This window comes from Dufourea novaeangliae, unplaced genomic scaffold (assembly GCF_001272555.1).
Source record: "Dufourea novaeangliae isolate 0120121106 unplaced genomic scaffold, ASM127255v1 scaffold173, whole genome shotgun sequence".
NCBI lineage: Eukaryota > Metazoa > Arthropoda > Insecta > Hymenoptera > Halictidae > Dufourea > Dufourea novaeangliae.
In genome coordinates this window covers 762,300-784,239 of record NW_015374048.1, presented here as the reverse complement: position 1 = coordinate 784,239, position 21,940 = coordinate 762,300, and the positions used below count along the sequence as shown (strand labels likewise).

Below are 21,940 nucleotides of genomic sequence, written 5' to 3'. Positions count from 1 at the left end.
AAGGATCTGAGCGTTGAAGGGTTAAAATAATTCGTGTGCAATGGGAAGCATGTACATACAACTGAGTGTACTGTATTGTTTAACGAGGAAAGGAGTGAAACTGTTTCGGCTGAGCTGCGCAAACGCGCGAAACCCGACGGATAATTTTCCCCATAGCGAAAACGAACGCGAGCCAGAGAGAACGAGGCGAACCGTGACGAAATCGTTAAATCATAATCAGCCAGGGCTGTCGGGCAGCGCTCGCGCGGAACATGTCCGTGCCGATAATTAATTGTTCCCCGTTGAATTTTCCCGCACCTTTCACGTCACGGAATCTCCGCGGATCTTTCACGGAGTTTCATAAATATCAACCGCAAGGATCGCTCGAATACCGTCTTATCGGCACCTGCGCGATCGATCGATAGTCCTTACAGTGTCTCGCCACCTCTGTGGTTTCGCAACCATCGAGAGCACACTATTAACCGGCGATTGTTCTCACGGTGGGGCTCGCGAAAGAACAGAACGTGAACCGAAAGATCGATGGAATCTTCTCTCGATTTCTGAAATCAGAATTCTGACGAAAATATTGTAACCTCCCGCGGAAAGTGTATCGATCGTCTGAGTCAGAGGCATTGGCGTAACTAGGTTGGGGCCAGGGGGGCCTGCCCCCCCCCCGTCGAAAAATTATGTAAAAAAACATTCGTCAGTTAGTAAAATCTTGTTATAAAAAATAAATACTTGTGCCGAACGCAACTAAATACTAATATTAAATAAAATTATATTAGAATTAAACTGTTTAATTTTAACATTTTACTGTAACTGATAATCCTGTAACACCAATTGAAGGGTCGAATGCAATAAGGAAACTAACGTTCGAGAATGCGAAAAATATTTTTGCAGAAAAAAAGAGCAAATTGGAGCTTATATAGATTTTAACTATAGGTATCTGTACATACTATACTCTTGATTTTAATCAATCTCCAATTTCATTTCGCATTTTTTTTTAAATACTTTCATAAATTACTAAAAAAATAAATAAATATGTCTGATGGGTAGTGTTATGGGCGAAAGTCGGGGGACCTGGCCCTCCTCGGACAAAAATCCTAGTTACGCCAATGGTCAGAAGATTTCGAGGTGGAAAGTCAGTTGCGTAAAGTTCACGGGGAACGGCATCGCGAGTTGTTTCTAATATCCATATTTAACCCGGGTGCGTTTCAACGGTGCAAGAACTCGTTGTTGCATCGCGTGTTTCGCCAAGATTACGCGACGCGTGCTCGCCTAGACACAGCTATTCGCGGTGTAACAAAAAAAAAAAAAAAAAATACGCAACTGAAAATGGGTTAACGCAATCCAATGAAAGGTCTCTCCTGCGATAACCAGCCGGGCGCGGCGTGCAACGACTTCCTTGAGATCCCATCGCGGAACTACATACATACTACGTGTACATTTGAGATCACCTTGCGCGATCGCCGCCTTCGAAGAAGAACCCCTGCGGAAAGCGTAACAATCGAAAACAAAGGGGGGAAACGAGTCAACGAATGCTAATTATAATCGAGTTAATCGATGAAATCGGCGGAACCGGTTCAAAGGAAAGACCAGCCAGGCTTGTTCGTTGCGCGAGCACGCGCGTTAAACGAAACTCATTGCAATAATTTCGTACGGTTCCCTCCCTTTGTTCGGTTGCGTTCCGAACGGTGACGTAAGGAGATGGGCAAACTCATTATCTAGATAAAGAGTTTCGAATAACGAATAAAAGATCAAAAAGATGGTAATTCCCCATTTTTTATTGATGAAACGTGGAAATTCCAATTTTCATTATAAAGCAGTACTTCTTCCTGAATGTGTAAACACTTGGCGATTAATTGTTTAGACGCCAGATAAGACCATAACTGCGAAATGACGAATTTCATCATCACTATGCCTCGTATAGTATCATACATCCAGTGACTGTGAAGTATAAACTTGACAATTCGTGAGTATTCATAAATTGAGAAATACTTCATTATGTCACCCGGTGTACGACAAATTCTATGGCCTATGTTACAGAAAGCATCAAAGGCTGGAATCGGGTGTTCGAAAGACCTCTCGTGCTAAAGACCAGAAAAACGCTGTTAGATACTCCTGCTTTTCGCTATCTACATATTATTCCATGAAAATTGTGCCCAACTCTAGTGACGACAGGACGAAACGCTTCGCTCGCTGTTATCGCTCCGATCGATCAACGCGATTAACAGCGTTGCGCGCGGCAAATCGCGGCTCGCTAATAAAATCGACGGATTCATCGACGTTGCGGGGGAACGAGAGACGTTGACGTCCCCGAGTATCGCTTCGAATAATCGACCGTGGGAGGCAGCCGAGTGTCAATAGGATTAAAATTAACGACGAACGATCGGGATCCGCTTCAAAGAGAATCGCCGACAGAACTCGGATGAATCGTGAATACCTGTAGAAAGGACACGAATGGCGATTGCGATAAAATTTTCACATACAAGTGCTAATATCACCATTTGGACAGGGTAATAAACTTCTTTAAGCTTGTTGTTAGAGTGAGTGAGTCCTAAATGAATAGATTTAACCATGACTTAAAACTGGAACCACAAATTGCAATCATTGGAATTACTTTAGAAGATAAGAAAAAATTAGCAGGTGCTCTTTTTCTCTAGTGAATAATTATTAGACTGCGAATGTTTGTGCAAACACTGTATTTCAGGGAATTAGGTATAGTAACTATGTATAAAATTCGAAGCTTGTTACAGCTTACTACTAGCTTCAATCAGTTTAAATGCATGCTCTGGATTTTTATATTTCCGATGACATTACCGAATTAAATAATTTCTCTAATACTATGTATAATGCAGTGAACTTTCTCTGAAGTTCAATCAATAGTTTGTTAACAACGCTGTCTACAGAATGCTTACACGTCGATGAGTATGCATAGATATAACACATCAGTAACACAATACTGCGCTATTTTCTGTTTCTCTTTTTGTACTAATGTCCTCGGGCAATAAAGCTAAATAAATTCATGTTGGTAATATAGAATCCAGATATATTATTGTAGAAGCGAATATTTTAAACCGACCTCTGTAGGTGATTCTTCAGCATCGAAAAAGACGGCACCGTCGAAATGCCAAAAAATAAAAGATAATGACCGATCGAACGAAAGAATTGCCGAAGGAGAAAGTACAAGGCTAAATGACCTGATAAAAGAAATGATGATTACGAGCGAGATGTACACGCTATTCTTGGGTCGCGAGCGAATAATATCACGCGACTATCTCAACCTTGTACTATTATCTCATCGTGTCTATGTAAAGCCCTCTACCGTCGATTCATCCGAGTACCGATTCCACGAACACAATCACGTTTCTTGGTGAAATCAGCTTTTTCGCGGATTTTGCGATTACGTGTACGTGTGCTCAATATCGAATCACGTTTCGCATCTGATAATAATACTTCTCGACAGTGGCCTGCATCTGTTGTTCATTTCGAATCAATATTGCTTCCTTTCGGTCAGGAACTTCATCGTGCAGAACCTCGCTTTTTTTACGTAAAATTAGTCAACATTGTACAACTAATTACACGATCATATTATAGACAGCATTGTGTTACAAAAACCGTATTATTGTCCTTAGGAACGATAAAATATCGATCTTAGCAACACGACTCTGACTGTATATCAATCATTCTTACGTTTTTCAAAAATTCACACTCAGTCGCATGTACGTCATGCTTTGTTAAAAAATCAAGATCTTTACAGTAGGAATTTGCTATTTCACAAATATTATTATTTAGTATCGTTCGCTTGTTGATTTCGTAATCTCCCAGCGAACGATTTGCTATTATCGTTTCACTTCTTGCAGGACACCCACTCAGCCCGGTCTAGATACAGTAATTCATCCAAGACGAAGTACGAGTGAACTCGTTTCGATAGATCCCGCAACTCGAGCGACCCCCCGTCTTTCGTATTAATCCGAAACTTCGCCAGCCATCGGATTAAAATCAAACGGGGAGGGAAAAAAACGAAATCGTGGGAAGAATCTAAAGAAGTCCGTCGAATAAGGTACAACGTCGAATAAGGTTAGCTGGAGGGACAGCCGGCAAGGATGCGGCTTCCGATCTCGAAGGAGCCGAAGGGAGTCCTGTCTGCGAGGTTTAGGTCCGAGGCAAGTTTGCACGGTCCGCTCTCGGCGGCCCAGGCGGATCCTTTTTGCAATTAAAAAACCGGATGGACTGGTTCCAGCCTCGGACATTCCGCAAATTCTGACCGCGAAATCGAGGAGGTGGAGGAACGGAGAGCCGGGTGGAGTGGGTTCAAGGGATAAATAGCGGGGTTAGAGATCTCTTTCCTTCTTTCTCTTTCTCTCTGCCCCCCCACCACCTGGCTCCTTTTTCTTCTTCCTTTTCTTTCCACCGTCCTTCGCTCATCTCCCCGGTGTCCCCCTGGGCCAGCTACCTCGTCCCTTTCCCTCGTCCCGTTTTGACTCGACGGGATAGAAAATGAAACTTGTTCCTGAACGCCCGCGATTTCGGCCTACTAGAGACCCTCTGCTAGGAGAAGCCTCGCCTGAAGTTTATTTGCCGGACGAAGGACGAGCGAGAAACTTTCAACAAGTTTCTAATTCTCAACGTTCTGTGTTCGGAAATTCGACAACGTTGATCCCTACGTGCAAGACTTGTTAGATATACAGCATTAGATAGGTGAATCTAGTACATTTCTATTGTTTATAAAATCGTGTCTACTTGACTTCTTCCACACCTGTAACCCTTAATCCGTGGAAACCTGTCCTTTCACTCTCACTCTGAACGTTCTACGTCAGATTCACATTAGCAGTCAAAGGCACGATCGGGTCACGATCAATCTGAACGTGAACTATATTTCTCTCATTGGATTACATGTGACCGCTAGTGTGAATCTGGGTTTAACCAATTCCAATCAATCTATTCATTTCGAATCAACGCAACTCCGAATTTAAAACTACTTTGACTTACCTATCTATAAATGCTGCATAAAAAGTTATTGGTAATTTACCTGTTTACTCAATTAGACGAATAAATAGGAAATCGTGAATTCGTTAGAACGTGATGTCGGATACGAATTAACTCGTGTTCTCCGGGTTAATGGTCGATACGATCGCAGAAGCCATTGGGAAGACCGACTGGTCGCCGTTCCTGTCGGCAGATTGCTGCTTACAGCTAATTGATCGTTAGCGGTATTCGGCAAAAGGTAAAAAACCCCCCCCCCCCCCCCCCCCGTCCTCACCAACGGGTGGCTCGATAATCTTATGCCTTTTCGCACGATCGCTCGAAAGAAAACAGCAATTACCAACAATTCATTTCGCAACGGTTGAATCAGAGCCACGGTAATTATACGGTTAACTTGACAAATGACTGACAATTAGCGCGGTGTAAACGAACTGTATTGTAAATTTCAAGTCGCTCGAAATTATTTACGACACCAAGTTCTAAATGGTGTAAACAAAACATTTGGTTGTTTGGTAAGTTTCAATTCCCTTCTTAATCTTATTTTCCACTTCATTTTTTCATTGTTTCCGATTTCTCGGAGAATTTCATCGCACCGGTTGTACGCGATTTAAATTCTGTTCGTTAAAAAGTTCAGCGCCATATTTCTCACCGATTTTTCTCTTCTCGAAATTTTCCTTCGACGTAGAATACACGTCAGTAACCTCGACGAATCATCTGACAGAATAATATATTGTACGCAAAGTAGATGCCGCGAAATTATCCAGTCAAAGTAGCCTGTCATCTTTGACAAGTTCAGTGTTAACACGATGAAAATGTGTATGTTTCAAGGAGCAAGAAATCGATGAATAATTCCCAAAGAGGAAAACCATTCGAAATGTACCTCGACAGCAATGCATGTTCACGGAAAGGAATCGTTTCTTTCTTTCTCTAATACGACAGTATTACAAGATTCTTATTCGCATCTTCGATGCAAAACTCTTCGAAATTACGGTTCCATCAGTGGTGGATTCCCAAGCTCGTCGTACGATTTATAGCGAGTCGTTTCAACGAAGACTACGTTAATTCGTCAATCGAAGGAGCGGCGCGAGCGCGTCGTCGACAGAGAATGGAAAGAATTGCTCCGCGGGTGCATCTATCTCGAGAGACAAGGAGACGAAGTCGAAGGCACGAACGAGTAGAAGCGAAAAGTAACGAGTCGGCCACGCGTTTTCGGTGTTCCAAATCGAAGCGTGTGGACCGTTGGCTACCGACACGAAAACCGACCAAGAAAGTCCAGAATACTGGCAGCGGGCATGTGTCTTGGTCCCCGCAACAAATTGCTCGCGGCCGGGCTTATCGGGCTGCATCTACATTGCGTAAACGGTTTTCGCACGAACGTGTAAGGTAAAATAGCCTAATATGAGACCCCAGGCTATCTCCGCTACAGAGAAATCTTAAACGTCGCAAACAATTTCAAAAAATGCACTATAGGAAACGTGTGAAGAAGACATTGTTCTAAACGATAAAAGTGATGAAGAAAATTATAATGCAGAAGGCTTGTTGTGCACAGGACATTATTGTTCAGATGTACACACGTGCAAACTTGACTTCCGTTAGGGGAAAGAGCAAGGTAAACGAAGAGCTTCCTACCATTTAGTTCTGGGAGTTACTGAAATTTATGCCAAATTAACATTCGGTTTAACATTTATTTCAGTACTTCAAATAAATTTACTAAGTGCTAGGAGACTTTTCAGGGTATCAAATAAATTATTATTCTAGTGTTAATCGAGAATTATATGTGCTTCAAAAAATGGGTCATATTCGGCTACTTTACTCTAAGCGACCGACAAGAATAGCGTTAACGCCGCTCGCTCCTAAATCGAACGTATCAATCGTGGAATGAATGCATCGAGGATGGTCTGTTCGTTAGGGAGTCATTCGGCAGGTGTTCGCTCGACGGTGGGATTAAAAAAGCTGGCGACCCCGCGGATGCGAACATTCTAACCGCGGAGAAAAACGATCGAGGAGGACAGCGGGAAGCAGAATATGAACGAACGGCGAGACAAAGTGAGGGGCCCAGAGAGTTAATTGGATCGGATATTTCAGCCCGGATGGGAATGTCGGCCCTGCCCGGGATCCCTTTGTCTAGTTCACTTGCCTACGAAACGCTCGCATTCTTCTGTTATGCGCGGCGCACGCTCGCGTTGCAACGCGCGATCGGCCGTTACTTCGGGGGAAATCAAATTCCGACCGCGTTCACTCCATCGACTTGCCAATTTTCCAACAACCGCTCGATTCGTCTATCGAAAGCGTCAACTGGCTACGCTGTTGAATCAGGGATTTCAGGCTTTCGCGACAAGGTGCCGTACGATTATTACCGTTGAAGATTCCTGGTGCAAGAATCTTTTGGAAAGTTTTCCTAACGATTTTTCAGGATTGTTGCTACCTTCGTGGGGAATGTTGGAGTGTGTGGTGTGATAATATCTCAGTGTAAAATGTTCTTCCTCTAGTTTAGTAGCTACCAATCGGAGCCTTTAATTGATCAGCTGATTAGGAAATTTGAAAGAGGACTAATGAGCCAGAAACCAGGAAAAAGCCACTACATTTTCATTCTAACAGACTTTTTATGCCCACTACAATTTTCAAAGTATACAGAAAAATAGGAAAAGACATATTAACCTTCCACCCTAAAAATCTGAATATCAGCAAAAACAAAACATTGTCCACGCTTTTATTGAGGTCCCTTATAAACCTGTGAAGTTTAAAAAAAAATCCGAGTTTTCAGGACACTTATTTTACGCGTAAGTGACTTAATACTTCAATGACGATTCGACCATTAAATCTCAACAGTTAAAGGACAATCATTCGACGCTACAAACTCCGAAGATGTTAATACAACTGTTGAAGTAAAGACAGTGTAAAACGAATAATTCCCATTACTCGACTGAAGAATGAACAAAATTGGGAGACAGAAATTTTTCAGAATGAATTCACGTGGTATATACCCTCGTGTCCCGGTTCATGTTGTTAGAGTGTTTAATATCTTCAACGTTTCTGTCTACTTTCCAGGGAAATATTCCGTTTGTGCTGTGACTTTAATCTCGTTGAAGAGAACTCCATGACCTATCGCGTTTTAGTGCTCCACGGCCGTCTCGGCTGTGTGTAACAAGCCGTTGCTTCAATTTTCCAGCGTCCAAATGTTTCTGTGTGCGCGCACCTGCGTAATCCCACTCGACGCCGCCGTCCGCCGCGATAAACTAATTTCCGAGGCGTGGAGAGCGGTGTACAGGGCCAGCCCGACGCGGCGGTTCGCGGGACCAACGCGCGACAATGCGAATACGTAATCCGGCGCGGGGCAACGCACCGCGAGTAAAAGTCGCGTGGCGATTATTGGCGGCAGAGAAGGCGCGGCGCGGGCCACGGGCCCCGAGCGGATGACAAACTGCCTACGCGTTAAGCCACGTACTCACTAAGCGAGTGAGCACGAAATGCTCGCCATACATCCACACTGGAACGATTCATTTCTGTTCGTAATTGATCCGAAGACTGACCGCGAGCAGATTGTGAAATAATGAAGAGGAAGAAATTAGTTTGTGCAAGTGCTGCTTTTATTGTGCCGAAGTTAAGTGCAAAATATAAATCAAAGAAAACAAGATGGTGGCAAACTTCACCGTTTAAAAACAGACATGGTATAGTGGACGCCATTTGTTAACCCCTTGACCTACAATTTTCTTGACGTATATAGCATTGGCGTAACTAGAATTTTTTTCTGAAGGTGGCCAGGTCCCCTGACTTTCGCCCATAACACTGCCCATCAGGCAACGTCTTTTTTTTATGTACCGTCACGAGTCGGATCATTCAGCGAATGCTCGCTCGCTTAGTGAGTACGCGGCTTTACGAACGACAGACTTGATATTGTCCTCCGACTCGTGCCCGAGGGTAATGCCACTTTTTCTGTGTTTCTCCGTCTTTCGCGGCGAGAGTTATTTGGAGCGGGTTCCTCTGCCGAGTCGAGGCTGGAGCGTTCGCGGAGTCGACGATCGAGATGGAAAGGGATCGATCTAGATGCTGAAAAACATCTTTCGATTGATTTTCAATGTATCATGATTTTCTCGCGCAGGATTCGTTGGAAGTAATGTCAGCTTGTAACTCTTGTCAGACTCGTCTTTGTTTGAAATAGAACAGATTCTTTTTATGCAAGAATATTTTTAATATCACCAAATTTAAAGAAGCAATATACAATATATTTTAAAATGTTATGTGGAAATTACAGTTTAACCGGAAACTTGACAGCCACTGAACATGTAAAACAAAAAGCGTTCTTACACAATCCTGTAATGGCCGTTGACGTTAGACATTGTTCGATCGGTTTGTATTCGATGAGTCGCAGATGACCCAACCACAAGAGCATACGAATTAAAGGGATAGAAACATAATACGGTTCAGATCGGCCGAAAATACAGTGCACTGTTTCACGAAGACGGAACAGAGCAGCAGCAAAACAGACCCGATTCAAAACCCGGTTCAGGTCCCATAAAGGAAATCGTAGGACAGTTTATCGGTCCGGAACTTGAACCTAAAGGGCGTTTCATGTGCCAGACAACGGGCATTCGAGCCATCCAACCCACCTGGAAACTTCTTATCCCTAAACTCGCTATTCGAACGACTGCGTTTCCCATTCGGCTGTCGAGGCCGTCCCTTTTCATCTGTAGATTCCAGTGTCCCTCGACACCGCCCTTCGGCGAACAAATACCAACGATCCTCCTCCGAGCAGACTGCGGACCGTGACCGGTAGAATCGCGACAGCGCGGAGTCCGTTTGCCAGCGAGCACGGCATGCAACGCGAAAAGAGTGAAAGCCCCGAAGGCCTAGAACACTTCTGTCGGCGAGTGCGAAAACAGACCTGCTTGCGAAACCAACGCGAACCGTTGCGAAACACGAGACGAGCCTAGGCCTAGGTTGCTGGCTGCACGAGAAATATAAGAGACGTGCTAGACTAGCGCGCGCGCACGACTGGAATACCTCTGAGAGATCGAACATTTCTGGGTTTAAACTGTTCGGGAATTTCAGGAACTTGAGAGACAATGCATTCGACCCGATTACAAATCAGTCTCGAGCGGTCAAACTTATATAATAGCCGGCGACCGTATCGATCGTACAGCTGTGTGTGGCTGTTCGAAGGCTAGTTTGATAGTTAACTTTCACGTACCTGAATTCAAAAATTTATGTGACAAGTTTCCTAGCTTTTCTTTGTTTCTATGAGACGAGTACGTTTGAATGAGTCATGCACGAAAGTAAGTTTGAATAGTTGGCTAATTTATAGGGTGTTAATGAAAATTTTGGATTCAGGTAATGAATGAAATAAAATTACATGCCCACATTGTTTTCGTCGCTGCATGTGTTCTGTAGCATACATATGCACACACGTCCATTGTTTTACAGTGGTCACAACATGGATGCGTCAATGACGAGACACTTTAGTGGACAGTAAGCCTAACCCGTCGCGTCAGACGTATTTCACGTGTATTCCCCCATATTTTCAACAATTAATAACTGGGAAACGAAGCCTTGAACGCAATTTTCATCATTCCTCATTTTCATTCTAAGTTGGCATATAGAATCCATCTTGTGACAGTGCTCCTCATTTTTATGAACACACTGTAGACGAAATAGAAATCGAAAAATACTTTGCACGTATATGCGAAACTCTTCCAACGATATTTATATGCCTATCATAATCAGATGATCAGATTATGACAATCTACTAAAGATCCAACCGTGTAAGAAAATAATAATTCAAGCATACGAGTATCTTCGAAGCACATTTCGCAAACCTACAAATGGGAAACTCATAAATTATAACCACGCGCGGCAGGTGTTCCGATGTTTATAAAGAGGAATGCACACCACAGAAAAGAATCTCCGGAACCTTTTACCTTATCCCGAGATGCAGAATACGTAAAGCTTGTAATGCAACCTTTTGAATAAGTCCGTGAGACGAGAAACACTCTGTCGCGTCGGTCGGACGAGAGACCAACGCGATCGTTTGCCCACACCGAACCATGCTGACCTATTGTGCGCGCGTAAAATGAGGCTCCGTAAACTCACGGCGCAAACGTGTTCGCCCGTTGTCGCGATTAATCACTGCCCACGTGGACGAGTTCCTTCGCGAAACCGTTCGGGGGTGCATTCTCTCTAGAAACGTCGAAGTTTCACCGCGTACACGCCACGGCTCGCCGTAGGTGGTCGTGGATATCTGCCTTTCGTAGACAACACACACGTTAACGCCGCGTGAAATCGCTTCGGTATTCGCTTCTATCGTTCCCAGGGATCGGGAAAGGTAACCGATGCCCGGGAAATTCGATCCTGGGGTACTCGTGGATCCTCGAGTACGTTGACCTCCCTTCAATTCCGTTTTCGTCTACAGATCGAACAGAACCACTCTTGGAAATTGTATCGAGTATCCCTAATTCGAAATCCCAGAAAGTTCGTGCAATTTAATTTAATTTTATTCATACGGGTGAGAACCCATTTTTACAATATTTGAGTTAAAACGTTACGGCACACTAATACGATAATTATCAAATGCGGTATAACGAGATGTAACAATTATAAGAATAGAATTCAGATAGATATAAACAATACATTGGTACTCAACCTAATAATGATAATAACTATGTTACCCTATCATAGAGCTCACTGTGTAATTCAGACCTAAATTTATTTATGTTAGGCGCGAAAATTGCCAGAGCAAATTCTATTAATTGGGTCTGTGTTATTGAAGCGAGAAAAGAGTGAACATGGTCTGAAAAGCATAGGTGTTCTGGTGTGACGAGTGGGTGCGTTGAAGTGGAATTGAAAAATTTCCAAGTCGCGTATCGTCGTGGATTCTCAAAAATCCACGACGAGAAAACTGGTGGCAAGATATCTAACTAGTGTTCGAGGATCAACTACGCGCCTGATTGCCGAAGAATTTAACGCTCCGTGGCAGAATGCCGTCTCACCTAACTCGTCGCGTTTTCATTGCCGCGGCAGCGTTATAAAGTATCCGCGAAACGACTATCCGAGGGCTCGGAGCGCGGCCGAAGGAGGAAAGGTTAATCGAATGCAGCGATTCAAAAGCTTCCGGGAACGGGCAAAAAGAGCCTCCGTCGGAAGATAGAACTCCCTGAAGCGGCGCGACGAGCAAATAAACCGGCAGAACCGAGCGATCGCCGGCCGGGACGTCTAACGAAGCAACTGCCGCGCGAGAACCGGCTTGTTGTACCTACCGTCGCGGGTAATAGTTCGGTAATCGCAATTACCCTCCTCGAAATTGCAATCTTGATCGACGGAGAGACGAGCCCCGTCCAGCGAACGAAGCCTGGCCTAGGTAACCGGGGACCATTACGGAGGTCGATCCGCTCAATGAACCGCCACGACACACCGGTCTATATTCTCTCGTTCGATCGAGCTCGCGGAAATTTGCGCCCAGCTACAGAGAAAACGACCTCGATCGCGATTCCGAAAGGTGAAATTTTCCTATCGACGTCAAACTTGCAGGGTACACCGAGGCTAATCGAATCAACATGAAAATTCAGTCCATATTTGTTATATTCTCGTGGAAACGAACATTTTGATTGTTCATATTGTGTCCAAATTTGGTATTTCACTTGTTCGTTTTTTGTTTGCAAAAGAAAGATTTTTAAGTTTTTTTTTTATTTTTTTATTATTAATGTTCAAGTTAAATGTGTATTAATTACGAATTTATAATAAATAATTAGCTTTCTAAACTTCAATTATACTTTTTTTTACTATCAAACAGAAAATGATCCGATTCGCGTCGGTCTACGCTATACAAAGGCGAGTTGACGAGGCTCGAATTTCGTGCAAAAAACGTATTTACGAGGAGGAAAAGCTTTTCTCGTGTTTCTGTGTGAAAAGGTAGACTTACATGTAAAAGGTGTATGGAAAAAGAATTCGAAAAGTTCGACGGACCTTCGGGAGACGCGACAAGTTGCGGTTAATTTCGATTAATTCACGGTCCTTCTAATTAAACAGGAACAAAAGCGGACCTTTCGTCGAAGAGCGGACGGGAGACACGTTAATTGGATCGAGGGGTGTGTGATCTTTCGGTTGGGAGAAAGGATCGCGCGTGAGCGGGACACCCGTTAGAACGGAACACGAAGAACTTGTTGCTCGAATCGAGAGAGGGCCAGGCCACGAAAAGGGCCGCTAGCTTGCCCGCGTATTGATCCAACAACCGGCTATGGTTGTCCGTGCATCGCTGCAATACTTGTATTCCCGAACGCGAACGGACCGACGGAAAAGTTGCCGCGTTCTTGCACGAATACTTATGTCATTGGTAGTTGACAATCATTCAAATTTTCCACAGCTGTTGATCAGTTTGAAAGATGATTTCATCTCTTATAATACTCTGTATCCTATTGACAGTTCCCATTCCATTTGTTCATAATTACTACTCTCTGTATCTTAGATCGTATGTCCAAATTTGAGGCTCTTTTCTACATCTGTCTCTACGCATTACAGTAGGACACTGTAACGGCGTAAAGTTATACTAGGAAAGATGCAATAAAGGTTCTTACAAGAGTTAGTTAGAAATCTAGACCAACCGAGTTTTACTACGAACCCATAGTACACTTATATGGGATAAATACATTAGAAGACCGAAGAATTACATCTAACTATTTCTTATAGAAAATACGAAATTTAACACACAGCATATATCCTCGGATTCTCGAATCAATTACCATTAACATCACCGTAGGGAAATTCAGACATTTATCACCATTCAGATCTAGACTATAATATACTTCTCGATTTGGACACACGCAGATCCTACGATCAGAGTATGCAATAGTCGGACGAATATGGACGTTTAAGCGAGGCTTACCTAATTTACGCTGTAACGCTAACAAACAGGCAGCGAGGCGCTTTCGGATTGCAGAGGTTTCTGTAATCAGTCGGTAGCCTTGCACGAAGCGTTTGCAATTATCTCGCAACCTTAATTAAGATTCCTTGCTCTCGGTGGTAAGCGTGCACCGCGAACGAGTTCGATCGAAATCGTGCTCAACTTCCTGCGCCGTTCGTTTCTTCCGTCGTATGGAAACGCAGTGAGCCAGGCGATGCAACGCGACGCGTCGGTTGTCTCGCAGGAACGTCTTCGATACGGGGACGCGCATCATGAAATGGTAATAAGTCTAGAACGGCCGTTACGCATCGTCGACGTCTTCGTTTCTGCGACTACGCGTTTCCATAAATAAATCGATTCCTCCTTCTGTCGGGTGGGATGCGTACAGTTTCGACCGCAAGCACGATTCGCGGATATCGAACGATCTTTGCACTTTGGACTATCGTTGGCGTTATTTCTTCATCGAATATACCGATCGTGGATGATCGTTTCGTTGAATTTTAGAAGCAAGGGGAGACTTGGTTTTGCCAACAATGCTCGTTTGTTGAAGTTAGATGTAGAAAATGGCTTCCGAATAATTTATCCACGAAAAGGTTTAACCGTCAACGATCACATGGAGAATGTTCGACCCAAAGGCAACTTGAGGCTAAATTCTACAGGCATCCTTAAAATTTTATCAATAAATATTAAAAATCTAAAAAGTTACGATTTTTTTAAGTAAAAACACTCATTTTTCACGGATTGTTTTACGACACCTAAATTGAAATTAAAACCTATAAAACATTTCATTCTTATTTTACACTATTTAGAGATTGTTCAGTAATCTTTTCAACCTAAACTACTGAATAGTTTGGGTATGGTAACTGTTTAAAGTTTGTGGGGTAACTGTGACCGTTATGAAGCTCCAGTGAAGTGTGACCGTTAAGGGTTAAAACCAAACGACAGTTTAGTTTCAAAGTAATAATTACGACAGAGTTCCTAATGAAAAAAAAAAACAACAAAAGGTTAGTGCGCTGTTGTTGCAAACATCTGTCAAATTTGTCTTCTTTAATACAATCTATTTTTTAACTCATACAACGCTGATTGTTCGACTACTTTGTCTACGAATGTATCATCCTTCCACTTTGCAAATTATTTGCTTTTCTCTTTAGCAACTTTGCATGGAGGTCGCCAGAAAGCTATGGCCGATCTACGGATCGTTGCTAGGAGCACGAGCAAAAGGCACGACAGAGCGAGCGCAACAGCCCTGAGCTTTCTAACTGCAGTTGCGACATCGCACGAGCAGCGTTTTTGCGGCAACGCTCATGGGAAACCCTCCTCTCGAACGCCGACACCGCCTCCGCGTCCACGTCCACCTTCGTCGTTAACCAGCGCACTTTATGCCGCGGTACAATGCGCGATTTTTTTTCTAGTTCGATTCGCCCACGCGACAAAGGAAGTACTAATTCTCAGCGAAACTACACGCATTTTTCCGAAAGCTATCGACAGAGAACCGTCAACTCGACGAAACCTCGCGCGGCGTTGATTAAACGGCAAATTGGATGGTTTAGATCGAAACTTCGAAACGATAACCAGAATAACGTGGAAGCAAAAATACGTCGGCCAGTTTGTTATTGACCAGATAAAACTGACGTGTGCGAAGCTGGCCTAATGGAGTGTTTCAACTCGACTGTGGGTTTTTCACATTTCCCTCCAGTGTATCTGCATACAAGCGTAAGGAAGAGAAAGGTGGTAAACACGAGAACGCTTTTCTCGAAATTTTCAGTTCATTGCCGTTAATCACCAGTAATTACAAAAATTAATTCGGAGCACATTACGATAAAGATTTTTTTCGATCACAGGTTTATAGCGACCTAGACTCGACGTGTAGTGATTCACGAGAAAAATAAACGGAGTGAACATAACACGCTGCTTGCACCAAAAGACAGATTAATCTTCTCGGTAAACAAACTTTACACGCGACAAATGCGTCATCTCTGGTCCCATAATCTCACGCGTGAACGCAGTCGAATATATTTTCGGATCGCGTACCGGATGACCGCGAGTCGATCGTGTTCAATTAATGCGCACACAGTCGAGGCCCGGGATTTCGGAGGCGTGACTCGCGGAATCGAGAATTCGGAGTCCGCCGAAGGAGAGAAGGAGAAACGGCGGTGGCTTGTAAACCGGCCGAAACCGGCAACAACCTTTACCTTCGCCTCGGTTTGCCGGCTGTTCCACTCGTTTCATTCACGAATTTCACTTTCACGGCCACGGTCACGGCCACGCGATTCGCGTCGAGTCGAGCCCGAGTCGCGATCGCCCCCGCCGCCTTCGCTTCTTTTCGTTTCGTTCGGAGGGCCAGGCTCGAGCGACGTCGAGGAAAAAATAAACCGGACCGGGCAAGGAGACTTCGCTCGACTCTGATCGCCGTGTGTTTTTCAACGACTCGATCCGCGTCTGCCGCGTGGAAATGTATTAGCCGTGCAACACGTAATTCGTGGATCTTTCGATCTCCTTGGTGTGTCTTGAAACTGGAATAATTTCCATGGAAATCCAACTCTGAGAACGATACTTCGTGGCGATTCGAACGTAAAAGGTTTCGTCGACCCTGGTCCAATAATAGATATTACTTAATTGCACACGCGTGGGTACGCTGCAATCGATGCGCGAGCCGATTATCAACCGCAATATCCGATCTATCGCACACGCGCAAAGTTGATTATGCATATATCGTTCACAAGGTATCTTGATTTTTGTCCATGGAATCAGCTGCTTCTCTATAGTCCAGAACACACGAAAACACAACGAAAAAAGTAAGCAGCCAGTTGTCGACGCTCGGCGATTAACGAGCACATTCAGTTTCGAATTCGAGTTCTTGTTATCTTGAACGCATTCGAGGCGCGATAACACGCGCCTCGGAACGGTCCATGGCCCACAGAGAAACGACATGAACCCGTACGAGGAGAGACCGGACACCGATTACAACACGAAAAACAGGCGGCACGGCGCGGTGGTTTGGTCTCGGCCGCAGCGGGAGTCGATTCACCCCGCGGCCGCGGCCATGAAAATATTACCAGAAGGCCTCTTCGGTACAGGCCGTATACACACGCGGAACCTTCGAGCCAGTTGCTCGCGCTACGAACACGATGCACCGCGTGGGGTACGGTTTCGGAGTGCCTTGTAAATTACGCCCGAACATTAGATCCGATCGGGTGCTCGCGGTCTCTCGCGCGTTGTTCAAACACAGCCCCCCCCCCTGAGTCATCGACATCGAAGGACCGAGTTATCGTCCAACAGCACGTTTAATTTGCCGTTTAATACAACATTATTATTATCGCCACGGTCGCAATAAACGAAAATCTGAAGACGCTAAATCCGTTGCCGGTAATAAAGATGAAACGATAACTCCGGATGTTTAACGATTGATCACCTTTTATCGTCGTCTTTCCTGTAAGCGGCTAATAATCCTTTACGAGCAAAAAGTATCGAGATAAAAACCGGTATTACTGACGGTACGAACGGACATTAATCACTTTCAAGATGTTGACTGATCAGCTGATTTTAAAGAAACACGCATTCATTAACAGCGGGAACAGTTACTATTTACAGACTGTCTGATGCTCGTGCGTTATTGCCGGGAGGAATAAGAGTAATTGTTGCGAAAACAAGGACGATGCGATCGGTGGGCGATAGCTGTTGCAAAAATCGTGCGAAAGGGCAAGTTTAATCGATAACACGATCCAATAACGAGTGTTCTGACTAATCCAAACGTCAAAGGCCTATCTCTTCGCTAGGCGAACCGAGGGTCTAGAAAAAAAAAAAAGAGAAACGTGGCACATGGTGCAATTTCCAGTAATCGGATAATCGTTATCGAAGTCGAACGCTACTATCTCTAGGCGAGCGATTCGTCCAACGAATAAAAACACCGTGTCCGCGAATAAACGCGAATCACGGAGTACGAAAGCTGCTGGGGAGGAGACGTGGACGAAAAGAGAGAAAAGAAGACGAAAACAGCAGTGGTTACCAAAACGCGGGTTATTCGAGACAGCGCGGAAAGAATGAAAAAAGTAGACGCGTCTGTTAACCGTGACTGGAAATATTGCGGGATCGAGCGACCAACCGCGAATCGAACCCCCCTCGAGTTCGATCTAATTACATTTCGTACCCCTTTCGATGAATCGTGCCCCTTGCTCCCCCTACTCTCCTTTCGTATTTCGAACATGCGAACCGCAAGGGAGGGTATAAACAAAATAAAGGAAATTCGTGACGCTTCTGCAATCCTCTAAATGCTATAGGCGCATATACCGGGTGGCCCGTTATTACTAGTAGAATCGGCAATGGCGTGGTTCTTCCCGAAAAAAATAAATAAAGACACTGGAAGAAAACTTGACTCAAACTTTGACCGAAGGAAAAAAGATACGCTGTTCTATTTGCCATAAGTAGAATCGGCTGGTAGTGGACAGACGTGTTAGACGAGTTGTACTCGATAGCACGTGTACTTTAAATTTTCAGTCATTTCCTGCAAAAACAATTTCATTACAGGTTTTACATTTTTTTAGCTAAATTCTTCTATCTATTCTATTCTATCTTGCATTAGTGCAATAAGTAAACATGGTACAAACTGTGGACGCAGACATGTATCTGTCGAAATATTACTATCAAATAACGTACGTCCCGAACGAAATTGGACGAATTAAATAATGTTAATACAATTTTATCCATTATACGTATACATGAAAAAGATTCGTACGCGACTATTGCCTGTCAAAAATGTAGCTTTGAGCAGGTAATAAGCAGAAGAGTTTCGTCTGGTCCGATGGACGTTACCGGTTATATACCAAGCACAGAAGGACAATAATGCGGTTAGCGGGTGACGTTCTTCCTAAGAAACGCTTCGGTTTAGTGTACCACAGAAAAGAACCGTTAGGGTACTAAACTTTTATTGCGAACCTCCTTTGCTTCGAAGCTGACCGTCTTCCTTGCGGCACAGAAACTAATCGCCGCGAGAAAAGTTGGAAAGGTACGGGACGAGAGGCTTAAACTTCCACCAACACACTCACCTGTCCGAACGTAGAAAACCGCTATTAACTGCCACTTTACTAAACGTGATGCACATAGTACAAGCGAAGCTTAAACGATTCTTGCCACTAGTAGCAGGGTCACTGATAATTTACATTTAGATAATGTCCATATAAAGGGCTGCATATTCTGAGTGACTTAAAACTTTAAAAGAGATCAATTTGTCACAACAGTTCGCGAATAAATTTTTCCGAGGAAGTTATTACTCAATGTCAGATTCGATTGTAGAAAATGTTTTTTCTTTCGAATTTCTTTCTTTAACAAACGATCACGATCTTTATCCTAAATCATCGACAAGCCATACCACTGTGAATTTTCATTACCTTCTTAGGAAAGGAACGACCGTTAATTTTGCAGTTTCGTTTTCCAGAAAATCTAGTCTTAATGAAATTTGTAAAATCGAAGGAAAAGGATTTAGGAAAAAACGCTCGTGGTCTGTAACAGACATCGTGTTATACCAGTTGTTACTGATCTTTGCAAATAGGTTTTACCAGCGATAATTGTTTGATATGCACGCTTGAATGACTAACGACTAATGTATACCGCTACGAAGGAAAAACTACGAGAAATCACGGCAAGAAAAACGATAAGAAATCCCGATTCACGGTCGCCTGATAATGCCAGGGCTGCACGAACCAAGATCCAGCCACTACTGACAATGTAAACAAAACTAATCCATAATGAAGCGTGCATATACCGAGGTCGCCTGTTACTCGCTGACACGCTGAACTCTCGAGATATCAGTCTTTCCACGATATTCATTATCGTACAAAGAACATTCACTGTTGACTTCCAATTTAACGAAGCTTAAAACCTCATAGAACTATGTTTACACCAGCTTGTTCAGCCGATTACAAAATCTGTATACTTTCGTTTCTCGTATCATACAGTGACATTTGGTCACCGATGACCAATTGGTCTTTGCGTAATTTACATAAAGGAACATCGTATTATGTCTCCCATGAAGTTTAACCAATTTCGCCCGTCTCTGATGTTGGTAGCTATAGGATAATTTGTTGAGTATATACGCTAGAAAAGTTTGTCGGTGCCATCGTGAAACAACCTGTATAGAATAGTAAAACGCAAACAAAATCGAGAAACAAACGGTGGGTCTAGCGTGATAAGTTCGCGAAGGGCCAGGGCCGAACGGAGGGCGGGAGGAGCAAGAGGAAACGCGAGGGTCACAGAGAAAGAGGGAGGCACAGTGAGCGCGCGAGAGAGGGAGACGAAGAGAAACGGAGCGAGTTGGCAGCATCTACGAACCTATAAACACGCGGCGCACACAGATCGAACGCAGCCACGGTTGTCGGTCTCGTAACCGTGGTACAACGACCCCTGGCCTGCCGTCGAACGCGCCTTCCTTCGAGCTAATTACGATGCTCCGACGTATCGTCCGCCTCGAAAAATTTCTCGTTCTCCCACCGCCCCCCGTCCCAAGTTTTCGAAAGTTACAATCGTCGATAAGCACACTCGCGAGTCGATTTCGATGGTGCTTTCGAGTTCTTCCGTCGAATATACAGGTGGCTCCTCCCGACGAGTCCGAGCGAAGTATATCGGGAGAAAAAGACTATTCGAAGCGAAGAGTCTGCTCGAACGTAAACATTGCCGAAGCGAAAGATGTACAAGCAGTTTCAGGATGACACGGAAACTTTTTTTGAAACATTCTCCGTGGGCCTGTTTGACCAGAAAGAGTCATACAACCACGCTATGCGACTATCACAGATTGTTTACTAGTTATACGAGAATTGAATACTGGTTTAAGTATAGGAACTTGTTGAGGGCGCGACAAGGGCAAACAATTCTTATATCACTAGCGAATCCTGATAATTCCCCAATGTTTGCATAGCCTTTTTCGTTTAGAATGTACCTGCCAAATATCCTAAGGAAGTTTACTGATTTCATGTTTGAATATCCTGTACTTGATAAAGATATAATTGCGTGATTGTGAAGTAAACACTTGTTTAACTAAAATAGAGTTTAAAGAATTCTTACGACTCTCAGTAAAGCCTAAAACACTCTATTGCTCTCAAGTCTTTACTCCAATATCTGCGAAATTAGTATTCAAACTCTTAGTCAATTTTAGGGGCACCCTATGTGTCTAGCATCGAGAGTAACTATCAACAAACGGCGGAAACAAGTTTAGAGTGGAGACAAAAAAAAAAGCAACGCACGAATTTGTAGACTACATTGATATCAGCGAGTTGAGGCGACTGTATGCTATCAAGGTACAACTAGTTTCTCTCCTGTTCCACCTCTCGATCCTCCCGTCTCTGCTCCTGTTCCACCACCTCCTTGAGGCGTTCCACGAACGACGACAGAAGCTATCTCGGTCTCACTCACCTGTCAGAACTCTCGGAGCTGTCGTATCGATCCGCGCACCGCTTCTTGCCGTAAGGGCCGACGAGGGTGTCCTCGGCAGTCCTAACCTGTCCTTTGAAAGGACTGCCCTGATGCCTGACTGCAGCCATGCCGTTCCCGGTAACACCAGCGGCACCAGAAGCAGAAACAGCGGCAGCGGCAGCAGCACCACCACTACTACCACTACTACCACTACCAACACTACTATCATCACTAGCAATGTCGTCCGTCTTTCGAGCGGCGTCCTCGTCGTCGACACCTCTCTCGATCCCACCGTTATCGCATCCGAGACGATTCACTTTCTGTAACGCGTCCGCGTCCTCAAAGTCCTCATCGTCATCCGCATCGTCCACACGATAGTTCGGCCCGTTCGACTCGTGAAACACGGACCTCGATCGTCGACCGTCGGCCGAGGAGGTGGTTTTGTCACCACGAGACGCGCTACCACCACTGGTCATCGTAGCACCCTCAGCACCACTGCTACCACTATTATTACTACTACTATTACTGTTACAGCTCTCCTCATTTATCACTGTCTTTGCTACATCGTTACGAACACTGGAACGGCACTTCTTCGAAACACCATTTCCATCCACCGATCTATCCTCGTCTTCCTCTTCTTCTTCTTCTTCTTCTTCTTCTTCTTCTTCTTCTTCTTCTTCTTCT

General features: G+C 44.2%; 1 protein-coding gene across 1 annotated transcript in view; it reads right to left on the bottom strand.

Moving 5' to 3' along the window:
• Positions 1-21,897, bottom strand: part of LOC107189856 — a 145,358-nt gene extending 123,461 nt beyond the window's left edge. The window contains exon 1 of the mRNA XM_015578534.1: positions 21,257-21,897. Coding sequence (XP_015434020.1) covers positions 21,257-21,732 — 476 coding nt within the window. The 5' untranslated portion in view covers positions 21,733-21,897. The remainder of the gene's footprint in view (positions 1-21,256) is intronic.
• Between the last annotated feature and the right edge of the window lie 43 nt (positions 21,898-21,940).